This window comes from Pogona vitticeps, chromosome 2 (genome assembly GCF_051106095.1).
Source record: "Pogona vitticeps strain Pit_001003342236 chromosome 2, PviZW2.1, whole genome shotgun sequence".
Taxonomy (NCBI): Eukaryota; Metazoa; Chordata; class Lepidosauria; order Squamata; family Agamidae; genus Pogona; species Pogona vitticeps.
In genome coordinates this window covers 290,224,607-290,243,051 of record NC_135784.1, presented here as the reverse complement: position 1 = coordinate 290,243,051, position 18,445 = coordinate 290,224,607, and the positions used below count along the sequence as shown (strand labels likewise).

Below are 18,445 nucleotides of genomic sequence, written 5' to 3'. Positions count from 1 at the left end.
GTTTTGTCAACTGCTCAGCCATGTTTTATGTAGTTGCTTGAGGCAGATTTGAAACCATTGACAAGGCAGTCTCTTTGCGTCTTGGTCCAGGCAACTGGACTGACCCGGAAGCCAGCCTATGCCCTGTTCTGGCCATAATATACAATGGTGCCTCACATTGCGACGTTAATTCGTTCCAGCGAAATCGCTGTAGAATGAAAACGTAATGCGAAAATAAAAAGCCCATTTAAACCCCTTCAATGCGTTCCAATGGGCTGGAAACTCACCATCCAGCGAAGATCCTCCATAGGGCGGCCATTTTCGGTGCCTGTGCAGTGAGGAATCCGTCCCAGAAAACAGCAGGGAACCATTTTATTTACCCGTTGGCCATTTTGAAACTGCCGATCAGCTGTCCGAAAATCATCGTTTTGTGAAGAATCGGTTCCCAAAGCAGGGAACCAATCATTGCAAAGTGAAAAACCTCTATTCAGATCATTGTTTTGCGATCACAAAAGTGATCGCAAAAAATGTCGTAATGCGGTTTCGTCGTAATGCGGGGCAATCGTAAAACGGGGCATGACTGTATGCAGTTAAGATGAAACTGCTTAGCTAAATGAGATGCTTTCCCCCTTAGCCATATTCAAGTAGCAATCTATAGGCCAAATCCCTGCTTTCATAGCAGGGGTCCTGCTCAGTACCTGTTGCAAGGTTGTGGTCTAGTACCAATAGTAGGTGTATTATCCCTAGCAGAAGGGTATTTTTTAGTGAACAGGCATTGTGAGACTGCATTTATATGTGTTTCCTAATTGTTTGGACTAAAGAAGTCTATGCTTTAGCCCTGCTGTCTCTTCTCTCTCCTCTGACTTGTTACAAAAAGTAATACCTTTGAAGTCTTCCTGGCAAGATCTCTCCTGGGTAAGAATCAGCTATGCAAATTAATGTGCATTTGTGCACGCACATGCCCAAATACATGCACACGTGTTTTAAGAGGGATAATTAGAATATCAAATCCAAATCTGAACTATACTTCTAAAAATATTGCTTATGTACGACTTTATTCCTTGCCTGGATTCTCATACAGGCTTTGGTGGAAAAGGTTATCTAAAAACAATGGCACTTCAGCATTTCTGGAAAGAATAGGGTCTGTTTCTCGTGGCTTGAATTACTGAGTGGCTGGTTGTTTGAAACTTTAATCTTCTTAATATTTTGTCCTATTTGTTTTGTTGTTGCATATCAGATACTCCATCTGGTCTGTTCTAGGGCTGCAAATATTTCTTTATAAAGTGTACTTGGGGGCTGTGTGGAGTTTGGCAGATCTGCTTTTGTGAGAAAAAAGCATCTTGTTCTTTTTGACCTTTCTTCTCCTTTCCCACCGTCCTCAAGTTTCTAGTCCTTGTGATTTTGTTTAAACAGGGAAGGAGATGGATACTTCCAAGTTAGTGCAAAATCACATACTGTAAATGTTTCTACAACCTACTCAGCAAATGGAAGGTCTGCGTACATGGAAAGTTATCCAAAGCACGGTTATACTGCAGGTTCAGAAGAAACCTGGCAAAGTGCATTCCATCCAGATAGTAGATATATAAATAAATCTCCCTCCTGTGTTGCTATATTTATTTATTTAGTTAGTTTGCATTATTTGTAGGCCGCCTTTCTCCTGATTGGTCCCTACTTTTAGGAGCAAACCACACATGAAGTAGGAGAGCTTTTGAATAAATCTCTGTGCATGTATATTTTTTACTTCAAAGCAGTTGCAGGGCCACCTTATGGCAACCCGTGTATTTTATTCCATGGGACATGTTGCAGTTTTCTGTGTCTGGAGAAACTGCAAGCTAGAAGAATGGAATAAGCACGAGTATCCTGGGGTAGGGTGATCTATCCTGTATCATAAGATATCTAGCCTTTGGATGCAGAGCCATTTCAGTGGTAAACTGAGAAATAAACATTTCTGAAACTACAGTGAAATTGTGTGGCACTTCTAAGGGCACAGGTTTCCTTTCCCATTGTATCCACTGTGTCTCAACTCTTTGGCTTAAGAAGATGACAGTAATGGTTCCCAGTCTCTGAACCCATATTTAGGAGACATAAGCTATTGCAGAGGTTTGCGGTTTGTCCTCTTTTTCTCTTCTGAATTTGTCACTTCTTTTCCCTTCTACAGTTAACCACAGTGCGGTCTTACATTCACATCAGTGTAACAGCTAAACTGTTGTTTAAACAGAGTATGCATATAAATGCTCGTTTCTGGTGTGAATTCTGGTTTGGAACTAAATGTAGTTAATGTTAACATTGGTGCAGATGTCATACTGACTGACCATGGTTCACTTTGAAGAGATAAACTGTGTGGGAAGTACATGAGCCCACAGCATTCTGTGTTGTAATGGGTCCAAGATGGGCATGAATTGCTGTTCGGCTGTACAGCTGTTCTGTGGGCGTCCCGCTTCCCTTGCCTCTGCTCCTCTGGTGGGTGCCCACCTGAACATTTCCAAACAACAACTAACCACTGAAGCCAGGTCTAAGGAGCAGATATCCATGGTTGACAACAAGTGCATTTTACACATGGAACAGTTTTTTGCCGCTGAATTCTGAACTGGCTCTAACCACCTTAGAAAGGCACATTGGTTTGTTTTACTTGGCTTGTTTATTTCTTTCTAAAATGGCTGTAACATATATGGAAGAGAGCCAGAATTGTATAGTGGATTAAGTGTTGGACTAAGACTTGGGTTCTGATCTTTGTATGGCCATGGAAATTTGCTTGGCAGTAACAATAGTAAAACACTCCTTGAACATTTCATATGCCATGAAAACCCCCTTAGGATTGACATAAGTTGGAAGTGATTAAACATGTACAGTGGTGCCTTGCTTAACGATTACCTTGTTAAACGACAAAACCACTTGACAAAGTTGTTGCGATCGCAAAACGATGTTCTAATAGAGAAAAATCGCTTAAAGGTGATCAGTTCCCTGCTTCAGGAACTGATTTTTCGCTAGACGACGATTTTTAGACAGCTGATCGGCGGCTCTAAAATGGCCAACTGCTGTGCAAAATGGCTCCCCGCTGGGATTTAGGACGGATTCCTCGATTTACAGGCACTGAAAATGGCCACCCCTATGGAGGATCTTCGCTGGACGCTGAGGTATTTAGCCCATTGGAACGCATTGAACTGGTTTTCAATGCATTTCAATGGGCTTTTTCGTTTCGCTTGACGAGGATTTCGCTTAACAGCGATTTCAACAGAACAAACTATCCTCGTCAAGCGAGGCACCACTGTAACACATACACAAAGTATTTGTGGTTATATTAGGCCAATATACTGAAAAGAGATGAGAGAAATGAAAATTGGGGACAGGAATAATTATGAACGGACTTGATAATGAAACAGCAAAGATCATAATTGCAGTTATATTACTCTGAAATTCAGGGGAGAATAAAGGTACACTGGTGCCTCACACAACGATGTTAATTGGTTCCAAAAAAATCAACGTTGTGTGAAACATCGTTCTGTGAAACACCATTTTCCATAGGAATGAATTGAAAACTGGTTAATCCGTTCCAATTGGAACAGACTGCCATCGTTCAGTGAAAATCCCCATAGGAAACATCATTGAGTGAAACAATGTTTCCTATATTGGAATGTATTGAAGCCGACTCAATACATTTCAATGCCTTTGCGAAGTCCTTTTTCGCTCCTGTAAAAGTGTCTTACAATGTTTGGACACTGTTTTAAATGATTGCAATGGTTAGTCCACCTCCTGAAACCTATGCAAACTTAATTTGATGTTGTTCAGAGTCGTCCTTAATTTTTAGTGATTTTTTGAATTTTCTCTCATTGGAATGTATTGAACTTTCCGTCCAATCCGTCTAACGATTGCAAGCATTTAAAACCTGTTCCAAACATTGTAAGACCCTTAAAAATGAGCGAAAACGGAAGAGCTTCAAAAGCACTGAAGCCGGCTTCAGTGCTTTTGAAGTCTTTTCCGATGTCCCTTTTCGCTCATTTTTAAGTGTCTTACAATGTTTGGAACAGGTTTTAAATGCTTGCAATTGTTAGCCCACCTCCTGAACCCTATGCAAACTTAATTTGGTGTTGTTCTGAGTCGTCCTTAATTTTTGGTGATTTTTTTGTTTTCCCTATTTAAATGAATTGAACTGTCCATTCAATTGATTTAAATGGGGAAAATAAAAAAATCATCAAAAATTAATGAAGACTCAGAACAAAACCAAATTAAGTTTGCACATGTTTCACAAGGTGCACTATGGAATCCAAGCATTTAAAACAGGTTTCAAACATTTTAAGACACTTTTAAATGAGCAAAAAGGGACATCTTTAAGTGAAATTCCCCCATAGAGAACATCGTTAAACGATGGGGGAAATTCCTCAAAAAACCCCATCGCTGTGTGAATTCATCGTTGTATGAAGCAATCGTTCTGCGAGGCACCACTGTACTTATTCAGAGGAAAACTGGAATTTTGAAATCCTGGGTTCAAATTGCTGCTTGACTGTGATGTGCTGGGCAAATTACTCTCTCTCTAAAATGTAAGGTTATTTTGTCAAAGTTTTGGTGGGTTGATTACAAAAGGCAGAAGCGGAACTGTTTTTGATGTTTCAGGTGTAGCACATATGTGATTTCACCACCTCTTTCTCTCACCATACTCAGGTTTGGTATTCATCCTGTAGCTGGCCGTATGCCTGGACAGCTAAATGTATTGCTTGCAGAAGCTGGTGTACCATATGATATTGTCCTAGAAATGGATGAGATCAATGAAGACTTTCCAGGTGAGAGAGATGGATGCCCTGCTCTGTGTTTGCTTTAGGGTGCTTGGTCTTTTCAGGAGTGAATAAGCACTGCTGGAATTTGAGTAAAAAAATGTAATATTGCAGTTGGCCACCTAAAGAATTCCAGTTCTTCTTAAGCATATAATTAAAACTCATTTCTTTGCTGAATGTGTGCCTTGTAATTTGATGTTATTATTTTTCCTTTTTTATAAGTTGTATTGTAAAAGGCACTATTTAAAAAGGTTTTAAATATATAAAAAGCTTTTAAACATTGTCTTTCACTGATGTAAGCCACCTTTGGTACTTCTTAAGGAGAAAAGCTAGAGTAAAAAATGACACGAACAAACTTTCCTAACTATATCTGAGAAATGGTTTAGGGAAGGTCATCTAGGTCAGCTCATAGCTCCTGTTAAAATTTGGGCATTCAGTTCAGTGTGTTTCCATACTATTGTAAAACACAGTGCTGCTAGCAGTTGCATTTTCATGATTGTTTCATAACTGTTTGTGTCTTTGTGTGGTGTCCTTTTCCTTATACATATTTCTCCCCCACAGAAACTGATTTAGTTCTTGTTATTGGAGCTAATGACACAGTTAATTCAGCTGCCCAGGAAGATCCAAACTCTATCATCGCAGGAATGCCAGTTCTAGAAGTGTGGAAGGCAAAGCAGGTGGGTGAAAAAAAGTAGTACATTTCAGAAATGCTTAGAAGAGGAATGTCCTATAATATTTGTGACAAACCCAGACCTACTGGGACCTGCCACACTTTTACACTAAGCTGCCACCAACCATTCCCTTTAAGAAGTCACACAGACCAGGGATGGATTTTTAAACAATAAAAAGAATAAGGTTTATTTTAAATACACACAGGGAAAAATAAACAATCAGGTGAATAGGATAAAGTAACGTGGCTTATTCTCACTCATACAAGCATACAGTTTGGTTCACACAGAACCCTTAACTTGAAGCACAGACCCTGAACCTATCAGTTCTGGCTAACCAACAGACACCTGAACCTATCAGGTTGGTACTCTGACACACAGTAGTACCCTGTCTGACACACAGACTCCCACAACAGCTTCTTCTTCCCAGCTGCTGCTTCGTCACAACCCAGTGTCTCTCAGCGTCTCTTCTAAACTCTCCACACACGCCTCACATATTTATACAGTACAGCCCCTCCTCCTGATGTCCCGCCTTCCACTCCCCATAGGATGGAACTTTCCCTCCAAACCCATGACAGACAGGTAGCATCAGTGCTGTATGTAACACCTCCCCTCTTTATAAGTTGTTTTGTAGGGGGAAAGCTAACGTGCTTTTCACCAAAAAACAACCTGGATAAAATATACAACAACAGTTATACATACCATATTATACTTACTCATACTTACATTCTAAGTTAAACCATAGCAAATAGGCATTTAAACATTTACCATATACAATACATCCATTTACCTTTATTCATACAAACCAAATTCAGAAAAACCATGTACATTTAACCTTGTCATCATTATATACACATAGTCCATGTTCTTTCGCCGTCTTCATTCTTCAGGTCTTCTTGATAAGGCGTCAGCAACACAGTTCACTGACCCTCTGACCACCTTCACTTCAAAGTCATAGTCCTGTAGGTTTAAAGCCCACCTCATAAGTTTGCTATTGTGGGTTTTCATTGTCTTTAACCATTGCAATGGTGAATGGTCAGTGCACAGAATAAAATGTCTTCCCCAGATGTAAGGCTTGGCCTTCTGGATCGCGTAGACTATGGCCAAACACTCCTTCTCCACGGTTGCCAAATGTCTCTCACCTTTTTGAAGTTTCCTACTCAGGTAGGACACTGGATGCTGGTCACCATTCTCATCCTCCTGGCACAGAACTGCTCCTACCCCGCTGTTAGACGCATCGGTGTAGATTATGAACTCCCGGTCGAAGTCTGGAGCACGCAGGACAGGATAGTTGATTAACGCCTCCTTCAATCTCTGGAACGCCGCCTCACAGTCGCTGGTCCACGGGATGCGGTCATCAGCCGTCTTCCTCGTCAGATCGGTCAGCGGAGCCGCAATCTCGCTAAACCTCGGGATGAACTTTCTGTAGTAGCCCACCAACCCAAGAAATGATTTGACTTTTTTCTTGGTGTTGGGTCTAGGCCAATCACGAACAGCTTCTATTTTGGCCTCCAGGGGTTTTATCACTCCTCCCCCTACCATGTGACCCAAGTATTTTATTTCTGGGCTACCCAGCTGCAGTTTGTTCTCTTTGCAGAGCCTAGGCCAAAGCACTTCCTCCCCTGGATTAAAGCGCCTCTCCCTGCCTTCCTGGTCATCCCAAGCTTTCTTTCTGACCTTTTGAGCTTGCAGGGTCTCTGCTGCTAGCTCTAGGTTTCTCTTTAGGTCAATCCTTAAAGAGTCTATATATGTCACAACGTCTCGTGGGTCATCCTGGGTGATCTGCTCCCAATGTTGTTTGATCAAATCAAGGGGCCCTTTCACCCTTCTCCCAAATAAAAGTTCAAACGGACTGAACCCGGTACTGGCTTGTGGCACTGATCGATAAGCAAACAAAAGGGATTGCAGCTTCTGGTCCCAATTGTTTGGATTCTCTGCCAAGTAAGCCCTAATCATGCGCATTAGAGTCCCATTGAACTTCTCAGTTAACCCATTACTTTCCGGATGATAGGCAGTGGTTTCCTTGTGCTTAATTCCACAGATTTGCCATAAGCGTTTCATGAGCTTTGATGTGAATGATGCGCCCAAATCTGTGATTATCTCTGAGGCAAATCCCATCCTGGACATATACCCCACCAAAGCATCGGCCACTGTGTTAGTTTCAATGTTAGTCAAGGGTATGGCTTCAGGATACCTTGTGGCATGGTCCACAATGGTTAGAATGAACCTGTTCCCCCTCTTTGTGGCCTTGGGCAAAGGTCCCACAATATCCACCCCTATGCATTTGAACGGAGTGTCAATCACAGGCAAAGGGCACAACTTTGCTTTGGTCCTGTCACGGTTATTCCCCTGCCTTTGACACACATCACATTGTTTACAGAACTCCCTGATCTGCTTCCCTATGTCAGGCCAGTAAAAATTCTGTGTGATTCTCTGCTGTGTTTTGTTCACCCCTAAGTGTGCAGCAAACATGTCAGAGTGCCCCCTTTGTAAGATCATGGGGCGATACTTTTCAGGTACCACCAGCTGACTTCTGATCCCATCTCCCCCTTTTGAGATATTCCTCAGGGTTTCTCTATATAAAATCCCCTTTTTCTCCAGAAATCTCACTGGGGTTTCAGGTGTTAGCTGGGCATCAGTCACCTGTTCAAAACACTTTTGGAGAGTGGCGTCTGCCTTTTGCTCCTGTCCAAATCTGCTGTCTGTGGTTAAGGTTTCCACCACAGCTTCTGAACTCCCCTCTGCTTCTGTCTCTGGCTCATCATTACCCCCCTGAACTGTCCCTGTGGTGGCTTGTGAGCGTGTAATCACTAGCACCCGTTTCACATGTTCAGCCAGGTCATTTCCCACGAGCACGGCTGCTGGCAGAGTCGATGAAATCGCTAGCCGCCAATCTCCCCTCCAGCCTTGAAAGTTGACAGGTACCTCTGCTACTGGCAGAGAGATTACCTGCCCCTCAATCCCTGCCACCTTTATGCTCTCATTTGGGATTATAAACTCCCTAGGAATAATATCTGGATGGCACAGGGTTACCTGGGAACAAGTGTCCCGCAGCCCCCTATACTGACGGTCAAGTATTCCTACGTCCACCCCTGCTGTCTCAAACAACTGAGAATCTGTTTTCACCAGCAAGCAGCGCTTTACTTCCACAAGAGGACCATTTTCCTCAGCCTGATCAGCAGAGGTAGCTGTTCCAGACTGAGTAGCCATGGCAACAGGCTCCCTCAGTGACACTGAGCTTTGCTCTTTCTGGACACAGAACACAGCTTTTGGCTTGGTCCCACTAGAATTCTGAGGCACCATTCCTTTTAGCTGCTTTAATTTCTCACACTCTGAGATTAGATGACCCTTTCCCTGACAGAAATAACATTTTCTGGTGTATTTTGATTCTCTCTCATCTTGTTTTGGTTTTCCCTCCAAAATCTGAGGTCTTACTTTCATGTCTGAGGGCTTCCCTTCACCATGGGCCCCTCCCCCTTGCTGGCTTTTCCCTGGTCCCTGAGAGTACTTGCTGTAGGTTTCTTTGGGTTTACCTACAGATTTCCCCTCACCCAAGGGCTTTCTTATTTGGGAAATAAAATCTGCGATCTCGGCAGCTTCCCCCACAGATTTTGGTTTCCTTTCCCTCACCTGGAATTTCAATTCCCCATGCAGGACTGAATAGAACTGTTCCAGTGCTATCAAGTCTTTAAGCTGCTCATAGGTCTCTGTCCCCTCCTGCGATAGCCATTTCTCAAGCAGCCTCACCAATTGGGCCCCCACTTGGGTAAAAGTCTGTTCTGGTTTCTTGGTGAGGGACCTAAATCTTTGTCTCAGCTGCTCCGCATTTATCCCATGTCTGGCAAACACCAGTTTTTTAAACTCTGCAAAATCTTTCATCAGTTCCTCAGGCATCTCGGCATAAACCTCAGCCAGGCTACCACTGATTAAAGATCGCATGATGGTCATCTTCTCAGTTTCCCTCACTGAGAAGTCCACAAACGCTCTTTCCACTAAGGAAAAGAACACCTCAGGACAATCTCCCTTGTGGTACACAGGGAATTTCTTCAGGTCAGCTTTAGACAGTTGGCCTCCCTCAGAATCCCTATTGTTATTATTGTTCTGGTTCATCATTTCCAGTTTTCTTAATTCAAACGCCATTCTTTCTCTCTCTAATCTTTCTTCTCTTTCCAATCTCTCTATTTCAAATTGCCTCTGCCTTTCCCTTTCCCTTTCCTCCACTTCAAATTGCCTCATCCTCAGTTCATGCTGTTGGACTATGAGCAATTTTCTAAGTTCTGGGTTCTGCTCTCCTGTGCTGTCACCTTGCACTGAGCCAAATTCATCCTCAGAACCTTGATCAATCTGGGGGTCTTTCACTTCACTCATTTCGGCCATCTGGCTTCGAGTCAAGGGCATAATCCCCCCTCAGAACAGGCTGCTTTAAAAAGTCAAGCCTCAAAATAAAACGACCACTTTTTTCCTCTTGCCTCAGAACCAGCTTTCCCTAGAGATTGCTGCTGTTCTTCAGCACTACTTGCAACAGTATCGAGTCAGAGCCTACCCCCCTCTGCTGGGCCTCTCAGCTGGCAAGCTAGCTCACTGTTGCTACGCAGTTTTGCCTCAGTTTTTTCCCGCCAAAACTAGGTTGCCTCAGAGCACCTTAATCTAAGTCTCCCCAGTTGGCACGTTCTTCTACTAGCGCACCTCCCCGTGAGGTACACCTAGAAGATTACCTACGCGCCTCAGACTGTCCCTGACTAGACCCCCCTTGCTCTGGGCACACTTGCCAAGGCTTTGCTGGACCACTGGACAACTGGACCAGTCGTATCCCACACGCTGGACACCAATCAATGTGACAAACCCAGACCTACTGGGACCTGCCACACTTTTACACTAAGCTGCCACCAACCATTCCCTTTAAGAAGTCACACAGACCAGGGATGGATTTTTAAACAATAAAAAGAATAAGGTTTATTTTAAATACACACAGGGAAAAATAAACAATCAGGTGAATAGGATAAAGTAACGTGGCTTATTCTCACTCATACAAGCATACAGTTTGGTTCACACAGAACCCTTAACTTGAAGCACAGACCCTGAACCTATCAGTTCTGGCTAACCAACAGACACCTGAACCTATCAGGTTGGTACTCTGACACACAGTAGTACCCTGTCTGACACACAGACTCCCACAACAGCTTCTTCTTCCCAGCTGCTGCTTCGTCACAACCCAGTGTCTCTCAGCGTCTCTTCTAAACTCTCCACACACGCCTCACATATTTATACAGTACAGCCCCTCCTCCTGATGTCCCGCCTTCCACTCCCCATAGGATGGAACTTTCCCTCCAAACCCATGACAGACAGGTAGCATCAGTGCTGTATGTAACAATATTATCCTTCACTACTTCAAATCAGTAGTTTTACAAGAGATAGTGTTAGTCTGTGCTAGCATATCAGGCAAAAATGAAAGGAAAAAAAGACAAAAACGTTGTGGCGCATTAAAGATTAACTGCTATATCTTAATCTGAACTTTCACAGACAAGAAGACCTTACATTTCTGCTGCCCATTGCCATTATGTAGTAAGATATGGCTGCTTTCCACTACTATAACCATCAGTGTCTTTCTTAGCAATGTTAACCACTGTTACTCCCAGAACAAAAGTAACATTGCATTCATGGTTTTGTCACCCATGAGGTTTTATAGCAGTAAAAAAATACATAGAGTGTTACAATTTTTAGGGACTGTTGTGAGGCTATTTTGAAGAGAAAAACCCTTTTCCACTTTTTTTAAAAAAAGCTAACGTATACCAAATCCCATCTCGGAACATTGACAAACCTTAACACTATTCAGGCGTTCAGCTTGAAGGCATGTAGGGTTCAGAGAGTAGTGATGTAGAAGGTGGAGATAAGATTGCTTATCCCATTTCCATCCCACCTGGGGATCCTACCAATCTTAATGTGTTTCAGCGTGAAGGTCTGCATAGGCTTTGTAGCTACATGAAACTGAGTGTGTCATGCATTTACGGCATATGGTTTTTATTATTATCGATGTTATGTTATTTTATTTTATTGTATTTTATCTCTTATGTAAGCCGCCCTGAGTAGACTTTGTCTAGAGGGGCGGGGTATAAGTCCAAATAAAGTAAAGTAAAGTAAAGAACATGCAGAATTCTACAGGACTTTCATGTGTGGTGAGGTGTAGGGTGGCCTTAAGTGCATGCCTCCATCCCACAAGTATTTGAGCCCTATGTGCTTTCAGTTTGAACCCATGAATAGCCTTTTTTTTCCTGCTCCCAGTCTTTGTGTGTGTAATTCTAGTCCCCCACATTGGAATGTCTGAAAGGGGCAAAGAACATGTGTCCATTTTGATTAGGTCTACTGGGAAAACACAAGAGAGGAATGGTGACCTTGTGTAAACGCTCTTGAACTTCACACTAGCCATAGGGTGTGCTCAATGTATGGTTGTGATTTTCAAATAAAGTTAGGGAATTGTGGTAGCCTTTGTAACAGGGACGTGGTGGCGCTGCAGGCTAAACCGCAGAAGCTTGTGCTGCAGGGTCAGAAGACCAAGCAGTCGTAAGATCGAATCCACGTGACGGAGTGAGTGCCTGTTGCTTGTCCCTTGTCCCAGCTCCTAGCAGTTCGAAAGCATGCAAATGCAAGTAGATAAATAGGGACCACTTCGGTGGGAAGGTAACAGTGTGCTGTGTCTAAGTCGCACTGGCCATGTGACCACGGAAGATTGTCTTCGAACAAAACGCTGGCTCTATGGCTTGGATGAGCACCGCCCCTTAGAGTCGAACACGACTAGACAAAAAAATTGTCAAGGGGAACCTTTACCTTTACCTTGTAATAGAGTATTGTTGTTCTTACTTTAAAATATCTGGAGCAGTAAGGATTGAAGTTAATATGGATTGAAGCAAATTTTTCAATGAAGGCAACTGTGTAAAACAACAGTTATTTTGTGAACAGTTGATTGGTTTGATATTGAACACTTATATTTCTGCTGTGTCTAAAAGAAGTTCCTCGTTTCAGGTCATTGTTATGAAGAGATCCCTAGGTGTTGGATATGCAGCTGTGGACAACCCCATCTTCTACAAACCCAATACAGCCATGCTGCTTGGTGATGCAAAGAAGACCTGTGATGCCTTGCAGTCGAAAGTGAGAGAGTCCCATCAGAACTAAACACCTTTTGTTAAAAGCTACCCTTTGGCCAGTACAATGTTCTCTTAAAGTCTTATATTCATCAGTGTAAAATGTCAAGGGTTAGAAGGTGTTTCCAAAATGAAGGTCGAGGGAGAATCATTAGAGTCCAGAAACATACTGAACCAGCGGTGGCTGCTGACCATTATGTTGGTGGGGCACAGCAATCAATAGTGGGCACAGACGGGGTAAAGTGAGTATTCACACACACTTACACAGAGGTAGGCAAGCAAGCATTTACACATACAAGCACCTTTTTCCTCTGGTAAGGAGACAAACCAGAGTGGGATGACTGCAGGTAACCGGCACTTGAGGTGGGGCAGTACTGCTGTAAACATTTGTGTACAGATATAAGAAGAAAAACAGACTTGGAAATGAACTCGCTTGGGACGGGTGGGAATGGAATCTGGGAAACCTATTTTTGAAACTGTACATTTTTAGAAGATTGCCCTCAGTAGCTAAATGTGTAATACAGTAACACTCAGGAATTTGGAGGGAATTGTCCTTTTGGTTTGATGTGAAAATAAGGGAAACTTGCATTTAAAAAAAAAGCAGGGAGGTGCTGTCATTTTAAAATCTTGGGCTTTAGAGTTTGCTGATAGGATCCAGGTGCATTCGGAATTTGTCTGATCATTTATTAGAATCCTTATTCAGATCACTTATTCAGAATCCTAACCAGATACTTTAAATTTTGACTGGCTTTGTGGCCCTTTAGGTGGATTTTTTGTATATCCTATTTCTGAAATGGATTTTGATGCATTTGTAATCAACATATTTGAGATGCTGGGAATGAGCAGTTTCTGGCCCAACAGAATTCAAATGCTGGAAAAAGAGATGCTGTTCCAGACCATGTGGAATGTCTTTTCTTAAAAATAATAAAGTACTCAAGCAAGTATGGAAATCCAGTAAGCTTTAACGGGGTGGGGGAAACAACCACCAGAGATTCTGATAATCAGTCTTCCATTTAATTTAATTAACTAAACTATTTTAACTACAGTTTAATGGTAAATAGTCTTTCTTTAATGCTTTCCAGTGCAGCCTTGATTATGTTTGGTGCAGTTGAACAGAACTCAAATGTTTGACTAATAAAATGCATTTGTCATGTTTGCATAATGATGTAGCAACTGTCTGTGGTGATAGAGGCAAAATAAATAGCTGTACTTGTGTTAGGAAACCTTAACATCTGGGCAAGACAGACTACTATGAAGTGAGTTAAACTTTGTCCAACTTGACTGTTTATAAATCCTGATTTTTACCATTGTGTTTATTGTTACCTAATTTAATAGCAGATGAAGATCATGTTCATTAGCTACCTCCTGTTTTTATACAATGAGGGTCTCATACATTGAACATCAAGAGATGACAGCAGGCTGAATCCAGCTATGAGTTTCTTTACCCCCACTGAACCAATGGTTTGGGTGCTTTTATTTTATTGGGATGTGCAGAAAACATACACAGATGGATTGTGCTTGGTGGTTTTAAAGAAAGTTAATCTCTTAAAGTGGGACATGGTGGCACTGTGGGTTAAACCGCGGAAGCTTCTGTGCTGCAAGGTCAGAAGACCAGCAATCATAAGATTGAATCCACGCTCGAATCATTGTGATGGAGTGAGCTCCCTTCGCTTGTCCCAGCACCTGCCAAACCTAGCCGTTCGAAAGCATGTAAATGCGAGTAGATAAATAGGTACCATCATGGTGGGAAGGTAAAGGCGTTCCGTGTCCAATCACTGGCCACATGGCCACCGAAACTGTCTACAGACAAACGCTGGCTCTATGGCTTGGAGATGGGGTGAGCACCACTCCCTAGAGTCAGACACGACTGGACTAAATGTCAAGGGGAACCTTTAACTTTACCTAACCTCTTAAAATTGCATAATAAGGTTCTTTTGAACAGTAGTATAGTGTTCCGTTAGAACACCTGAGCCACAAGATTCTGATGCAGAAATTTTCGGGCAGCTATATTTTAGCTTTAGTGGGACCTGTCAGTATCCTTATCTTCCTTGTGTTGGAACCATACCTTTTCAGTGCAACCTGCATGTTAACCTGGTTAAGAAGAATTACATCAGCAGATTTAGCCTTGGAATGTTTAATGCTGCTGCCTTAAAGCTGTACTGTGCTCCTTATTTAAAATAGCATTTTTTATTTTATTTTATTTTTGTTAATTTGGATATACAAGCAATTGGTATGTGGACCAGAAGAAGCATCGTTAATGGTAGAGTTGTGTTTATATTATGGAACATGAAAAAATTATTTAAAAAATAGAAATAAAAATAATCAAGTGAACAAAAGACCAAGGGTTCTATAGAATTCTTGAAATGTGCTGTTCTCAAAAAAATAAAAATAAAAATAAAAAAGGAATGTAAGATTGCTGGGAAACAACTGTGTTTGCGTGTTTGTTCGTTCGTTCGTTCTGTGCTGTCAGGTCAGAACTGACTTACAGTAATCCTAAGAGGGCTTTCAGGTAAGTGAGTTTCCACGGCCAACTGGTGATTCAAACCCTGTTCTCCTGAGTCCTAGTCCATGGAAGTTTTTAAAAACTTGAACACCTGTAATGTGAAAAGGCCCTTAGGAAAAACCTTCCTAGAGTCATCCTCGCCTGCCATCAGAATTCTCTTCCTTCTAGCCATGGGGTTACCTTGTGGAGGTAGCAATCACTTACCAGCCAGAATTTTGTATTTCCCACTGCACACTAGTCACATTGCAAGACTTTGTGGGAAATGTTAAGTAGTGGCTGTAGTGAACAGCCCTGCCCTCACTTGCCCGTCACAGCTGAATAGTGGAAAAGGAGCCAATGAGAGGATGGAAGGCGGAGCCAAGGGGGGAGGAGGCTGGATATAAAGGCTGGTGTATGGAGTATGAGGAGAGACTCTGTGAATGAGAGACAATGTGAAACTTAAGAGTGAACTAAGTGAGTTAGAGATCTGTAAGAACAGAATGGAACAGAGAGTTAATAGGGCTGTAAAGTTAAATTTTTTATTTATTTTTATTTATTTATTTGATTTATACCCCACCCATCTGATCTAAAAGACCACTCTAGGCAGATAAGATGTTTAGTTAATATTTATGCAATTGTTTGATAAATGTAATGTTGTTTTATTGATATTGTGTATTGTTGTTTTGCTCCGTGTTCATGAGAGGAAAGCACTTTAGCTTTTCCCCCATGAAACAACTTATTAAGGGGGGAGGTAATGTAACAGGCAGCCCTGACCTCACCTGTCCGTCACAGCTGGGCAGTGGGTCATCAGCCAATGGGGTGACGGAGGGTGGTGATGAAGGAGGAGGAGCTGAATTATATAAGGGGGTGTGAAGTGATAAGGAACAGATAAGGACTGGATAAGGATGAGCTTGAGATAGCTGGTTTAAAGGCCTGTGAGCCTGAGTAGTCAGTGAGGAAAGTCTGTGTTTGATTAAATAAGAAACAGTGATTTACATCGTGATTATCTTCCTGTGACTTACTTATTTTATTTTGTGAACCAATAAACCAGTTTTATTTTTAAAAGAAACATTTGTCCTTCTTGAGCAGTAATTATATTTGGAGGCAGCAGTGTGAAGAGGAGTGGTGGGCACTCTGAGAGGCCTGAGTTGGCAGTGACATCAGAGTGTCCTGCTACAATAAAAATTGTAGTAAAAAGTAGAAGTGATTCAAATACAAGTGATTAGCAACCTGTGATTTACCTATCGAATATTAATCATATATTAACTTCCCTGATCTAATAAATAATTTAAGTTTTAAAAAGCACCAATGTTTCCATGATTAAATGGTGTTAAAGCAGCAATACCTGGTTGCAACGAAGAAAGAAGAAGGGCGAGAACCTTGTGAAGGCCAGGGGGAATAGGGGCTTCAGAGGAGATTGCCACAAAAGTGGCGACCAGCGGCGGGATCTGACTCATAGGTGTTAATGGAAAACTTGCATCAGGTATCAGTACTAGCACCGTGGCTGCTGCTCCAGATTCTGCGTGCTGATGCCAGGCATGTTCACTTCATTCTGATTGATTCACTTTAGCCCTATTCAGTCATTCCTTATCTGGTGCTCAGCTACATATTAGGCAGTAATGATTAGCCTATCCTATCTTCATTGTTACTTTCTCCACAGGGAAAGCATCATGTCTGGAAGAACCTTTCACCTTTATCTATCTATCTATCTATCTATCTATCTATCTATCTATCTATCTATCTATCTATCTATCTATCTATCTATCTATCTATCTATCTATCTATCTATCTATCTATCTATCTATCTATCTATCTATCTATCTATCTAACTAACTAACTAACTAACTAACTAACTAACTAACTAACTAACTAACTAACTAACTAACTAACTAACTAACTAACTAACTAACTAACTAACTAACATGCTGCCCACTCTACCCAAAAGTCTCTGGGCGGCTTACAACAATTAAAATTCAATTAAAATACAATAAAAGATAAAATGATTAAAATACAATTAAAATTGCCATCAGGACCCACAGTTGATGATATTTCTATTAAAAGCTCCAGGTACAGTACTTTGCTGTTCCTCTAGAGAAAGTGATGATACGGAGGGAGGGGGCTAGTTACTCTTTTCTAAGTGTGATGTTGAGAACTGGGTAAATGACAACCAAACATGATTTTTTTTTTGGTCTGCCTTTTCAGCAGTTTAAGAATGCAGAGCTTGGTAACTTTCTTCTATGGACTACAGCGATCACAATTGCCCAGCCAGTATGGCCAGTCCAAGTTGTCTTAAGAGTTTTAATCCACTTTTCCAAGCTGTAGAAGGAAGGAATCATAACATAGAGGCTACCCTGTGAACATTTAAGTGCTAAGATATGAATTGCCCTTTGCTAAAATTAAACATGTAGAAGAATCAACGAGAGTTAAAACTGTCTGAATTCTACAGGCTCAACAGGAATGCAAGGATTTAATTAAGACCTTTGCTGGTGCTACTGTAGTGACTAAACTTTCCAGGCCCTGAGGAAAACCTCTGCATTGGAGAATTTGAAAATTGGACAGTGTTTGTGCTGCCCACTTGTTTAGACATTCAGGTCCTTAGGAGCTGCTTGTTTTTCACTGCTATTCCAGCAACTGCAGAGTAGTGACCAAAATTCTTCTGCTCTCATGGCAGTGACTTGTATAATCCAGCTGGTCTGAAGTTACTTAGAAGAAACAAATAATTCTATTAATTAAAGCTTCAGTCTGCAAACATATGATCCTTGCTTAAACAAGAAGGCTAGAAAAGACCGTCACAGCTGGGTATGGGACTAATCAAGCATCCAATTATTTTACTGCTTTATATGCCCACAAATAATTAAATTGTGAAGAATATGCTTGTAACTGAAACACTTCCTGCAAATTTAAGGGATGGCCTTTCGTCTTCTGCCAATGGTCACAAAATGTTTCTAAAGCGGGATACGCTTTCTCTCTCCCCATGGGGTGAATAATGAGGAAGATACAGACTTTAAAAAGTAATTAAGGCAAATGTCTGGCCCATTCTACTAATTGGTCTCTACTTTTTCCCTTCAGAATTTCTGTATAGGTTTACCCATAAGTGATTGTTTTGCAATACTGGGATACTTGGATTCCAAGATATTTCCCATAATTTAAAGTTCTAATTATATGGAGTGTATCTCTTTGATTCTACAGACTGAAAGTCTCAGATCTCTCTGAACATTTTACAACTCTTGGTGGCCATTCTCATCCAAAAGAGAGTTGAAGAGAATAATTTACTTGGCAGTGGAGTAATTAAGATTGCTGGAAGAAATATCAACAACCTCTGATATGCAGATGATACCACTCTGAGGGTAGAAAGTGAGGAGGAATTAAGGAACCTTGTAATGAGGGTGAAAGAGGAGAGTGCAAAAAACGGTC

At 41.6% G+C, this 18,445-nt stretch overlaps 1 protein-coding gene across 5 annotated transcripts in view; it reads left to right on the top strand.

Moving 5' to 3' along the window:
* The window catches only part of NNT (nicotinamide nucleotide transhydrogenase), a 67,899-nt gene extending 52,923 nt beyond the window's left edge, over positions 1 to 14,976 (top strand). For all 5 annotated transcript variants that reach the window (XM_072992781.2, XM_072992782.2, XM_078384445.1 and 2 more), the window contains 3 exons: positions 4,636 to 4,754; positions 5,307 to 5,422; positions 12,431 to 14,976. In XM_072992781.2, coding sequence (XP_072848882.2) covers positions 4,636 to 4,754; positions 5,307 to 5,422; positions 12,431 to 12,580 — 385 coding nt within the window. In that variant the 3' untranslated portion in view covers positions 12,581 to 14,976. The remainder of the gene's footprint in view (positions 1 to 4,635; positions 4,755 to 5,306; positions 5,423 to 12,430) is intronic.
* Positions 14,977 to 18,445: the final 3,469 nt, after the last annotated feature.